At 40.9% G+C, this 4043-nt stretch overlaps 1 protein-coding gene across 1 annotated transcript in view; it reads right to left on the minus strand.

The window, feature by feature from the left end:
- The window catches only part of LOC119417341 (neurotensin receptor type 1), a 33953-nt gene extending 30563 nt beyond the window's left edge, over positions 1-3390 (minus strand). The window contains exon 1 of the mRNA XM_037684547.1: positions 3382-3390. Coding sequence (XP_037540475.1) covers positions 3382-3390 — 9 coding nt within the window. The remainder of the gene's footprint in view (positions 1-3381) is intronic.
- Positions 3391-4043: the final 653 nt, after the last annotated feature.

The following is a 4043-nucleotide window of genomic DNA, read 5'->3' on the forward strand; positions in this document are numbered from 1 at the left end:
TATATACAGTGGGGCAAAAAAGTATTTAGTCAGCCACTGATTGTGCAAGTTCTCCTACTTAGAAAGATGATAGATGTGTATAATTTTCATCATAGGTACACTTCAACTATGAGACAAAATGAAGAGAAAAAAATCCAGGAAATCACATTGTAGGGATTTTAAAGAATGTATTTGTAAATTATGGTGGAAAATAAGTATTTGGTCAATAACAAACCAGCAAGATTTTTGGCTCTCACAAACCTGTAACTTCTTCTTTAAGAAGCTCTTTTGTCCTCCACTCATTACCTGTATTAATGGACCAGTATGACCTCGATATCTGTATTAAAGACACCTGTCCACAGCCTCAGACAGTCAGAATCCAAACTCCACCATGGCCAAAACCAAAGAGCTGTCAAAGGACACCAAGAAGAAAACTAGGCCTGCACCAGGCTGGGAAGAGTGAATCTATAATAGAGAAGCAGGTTGGTGTGAATAAATCAACTGTGGGAACAGTTGTAAGAAAATGGAAGACATACAAGACCATAGATAATCTCCCTCGATCTGGGGCCCCATGCAAGATCTCATCCCGTGGGGTCAAAATGATCATGAGGACGGTGTGCAAAAATCCCAGAACTACAGGTAGGGACCTGACAGAGAGCTGGGACCAAAGTAACAAAGGCTACCATCAGTAACACACTACGCCGAGGGGAACTCAAATTCTGCAGTGCCAGGCGTGCCCCCCTGTTTAAGCCAGTACTTGTCCAGGCCCATCTTAAGTTTGCCAGAAAGCATATGGATGATCCAGAAGGGGATTGGGAGAATATCATGTGGTCAGATGAAGCCAATGTAGAACTTTTTGGTAAAAACTCAACTCGTCATGTTTGGAGGAAGAAGAATGGTGAGTTGCATCCCAAGAACACCATACCTACGGTGAAGCATGGGGGTGGAAACATCATGCTCTGGGGCTGTTTTTGTGCAAAGGAGACAGGACAACTGATCCATGTTAAGGGAAGAATTAACGGAGCCATGTATTGTGAGATTTTAAGGCCAAACCTCCTTCCATCACTGAGAGCATTGATGATGGAACATGGCTGGGTCTTCCAGCATGACAACAATCCTGAACACACCACTCGGACAACGAACGAGTGGCTCCGTAAAAAGCATTGCAAGGTCCTCGATTGGCCTAGCCAGTCTCCAGACCTCAGTCCCATAGAACATTTGAGGAGGGAGTTGATAGTCCATGTTGCCCAGCAACAGCCTCCAAACATTACTGCTCTAGAGGAGATCTGCACGAAGGAATGGGCCAAAATACCAGCTGTGCAAACCTGGTGAAGACTTACAGGAAACATTTGACCTCTGTCATTGCCAACAAAGGTTACGTTACAAAGTATTGAGCTGAACTTATGTTATTGACCAAATACTTATTTTCCACTATAGATTATAAATAGATTCCTTAAAAATCCTACAATGTGAGTTCCTGTATTTTTTCCCCTCATTTTGTCTCATAGTTGAGATGTACCGATGATGAAATTACAGACCTCTCTCATCTTTCTAAGTAGGAGAACTGGCACAATCAGTGGCTGACTAAATACTTTGTTGTCCCACTGTGGTACCTTTCTATCTGAGCAAGACTCTCAGAGCTCTCTACAACACAATCTGTGCCTCATTTACCCATTCATGCAACACTCTACTAGATCTATTCAAATAATAATCAGTGCTTTATCAGATTCCTACACTGATGGGACACACATAGGAGGCAATGAGGGGTTCAGTGGCTTGCCCAAGAACACTTCAGCATGTGACTGCTGGTGGAATCGAACCCTCAGCTCTCGCATTGGATGATTGTTCTAACCACTCAGCCACAGCTGCCCCAAATAAAATAATTGGCACCCCGATCATTTGAGAAAACCATGCTTTCTACTTTTTGTATTCCTTAAATGTACTTTCCTCAAATGACTGGGGTGGCCACTGGGGTGACCAAAGATTACACTATTGAGGTCAAGGCCATTGTTGGCCACCCCTTGACTCCACCACTGCACCTGGTGGTGTATAAACTTGCTCCCTCCGCTTGCCAGAATCCGTCACTCTGCACCGCCTCGGACAAGCAGAATGAATAAATAAATGTCGGTTTATTCAGGCCGAGAGTTTTTCCCAGAAGAGCTCTCAGCCGGGATTTGATCCGGCAACCTTCTTGCTGAGAGGCAACAGCTCTACCTACTGAACCACCGTGCTGCACTCCTACTTGAGTATCTTGCACAAAAATCATTAAGGTTCACTTGAATTTCCTGTTCACTTCCAGTCCAGAAAAACACACAAAGTACAAGAATTATCAACTAGTGACTAAGAATAACAAGATCAGGGGAGAGTACACATGGCTCGGAGGGGAATAAATCAGTGCAACAAAACAAAGTGTGCTTCTGAAAACATTTTTTTTTCAGCTAATGAAATGCATTCCTTGCTTCAGTAATTAAATTTAGCAGACATGAGTGCTTGTACAGCGTTCATCTCTTGCTTTGTTTCCTGGCAGAGAAACAATAAAAACAATCTGATTTCCTCGCCCTTGTCTGGTATAACGTAAAGCATCTTTGAAAAACATCCTAAAATAGTCAATAAAATTACATTTCATTAGTGTCAACTTTAATAAAATCCAGACTGAAGAGTTCTGATTAAAGGATTTCCTTCACGCCGAGCTCTCCCTGCTCCTGACAGGAAATAACGGGACATGAACGGTGAGGATCAGCGAGGATTGAAAACGACAGGAGAGGAATGAAGAAGTTGGTGACATGTCTAAATGATGCCAGCTGACTTCCTGCTGCAGTTAAACCGCCTGTTTCAAATTCAGAAATTGTGCAACTGTTTTCACAGTTTCTTCTGTATGTTTTGTTGGTAACTGCACATTTGTGCATCACATTCATTCATCTATCAAGGGGAGTGGTGGTGCAGAGGTTAGAGAAGGAGAGCCCGTGATCGGAAGCACCCACACCTGCCTCCACTCTCATCTGCCCCACTCTGGGCCCTTGAGCAAGGCCCTTAACCTCCATCATCTGCTCCCCTTACTTACTTACTTATTCGCCCTTACTGGCAGCTCTCTGCTCCACACAGAGGGCTGTGGTAGCTCGGTGGTCTGTGGTTGTTTCAGGAAGGAGATCCATTCTAAAAACACTTGTTAACTCTTCGTGTGAGTTAGTTCACTGTGGTGACCCGTAAAGAAGGGAGCAGCCGAAAGAAGAAGAAAAATCATAAATCTATCAAACATTCAGCTTGAGCTGGTGTGTTAGGATGTTTAGTGCTTTTAACTTTCATGGTATAAATATTTAACTTTACCAACAAAAAAAGAAAGAAAGAAACACAAGTTTGAAGAAACCTCTACAGAAACTTTGTTCTCTGAAATCTTCAGCTTACTTGCTCCATTGTCCCGCTAATTTTAGCTTTAATGTTATGCGTCTCTGTTTGCTTTTAGCTAAGGTTTAGTTAGCTTTAATTTATCTTTTGCACAGTTTCACTCACTGTGACAACCCCTGCAGAAGGGAGCAGCCGAAAGAAAAACCAACAGCTACAGTTGTTCAAAAATTTGTTTTGAACTGCTTTTTAAAATTTAGCTTTTAGCCCCTCTTTTGCTATTTTTAGCTGCAAATTATAGCTCTTAGCTAATTTTGTTAATTTTTGTTTTTAACAATAGTTTGTCTTATTAGCTTTTAGCCTCTGTTTTGCTATTTTAAATGCTATCTTGCTAATCATAGCTCTTACCTAGTTTTGTTAATTTTTGTTTTTAACTATAGCTTTTCTTGTTAACTTTTAGCCCCTATTTTACTATTTTAGCTACTATCTTGCTAATTATAGCTTTTAGCTACATCCATCCATCCATTATCTTTTACCCCATTCTTCCTCTAAAATGTTGTACATTTTTCTTTTTAACTTTAGTTTTTCTTGTTTAGCTTTTAGCCCTGTTTTGCTATTTTAGTTGCTCTATTGCTATTTATTGCTTTTAGCTATTTTTGTTATATTTTATTTTTAACTATAGTTTTTCTTGTGTTAGCTTTTAGCTCCTCCTTTGCTATTTTTAG

This window comes from Nematolebias whitei, chromosome 11, assembly GCF_014905685.2.
Source record: "Nematolebias whitei isolate Nwh7 chromosome 11, NemWhi1, whole genome shotgun sequence".
Classification (NCBI taxonomy): Eukaryota; Metazoa; Chordata; class Actinopteri; order Cyprinodontiformes; family Rivulidae; genus Nematolebias; species Nematolebias whitei.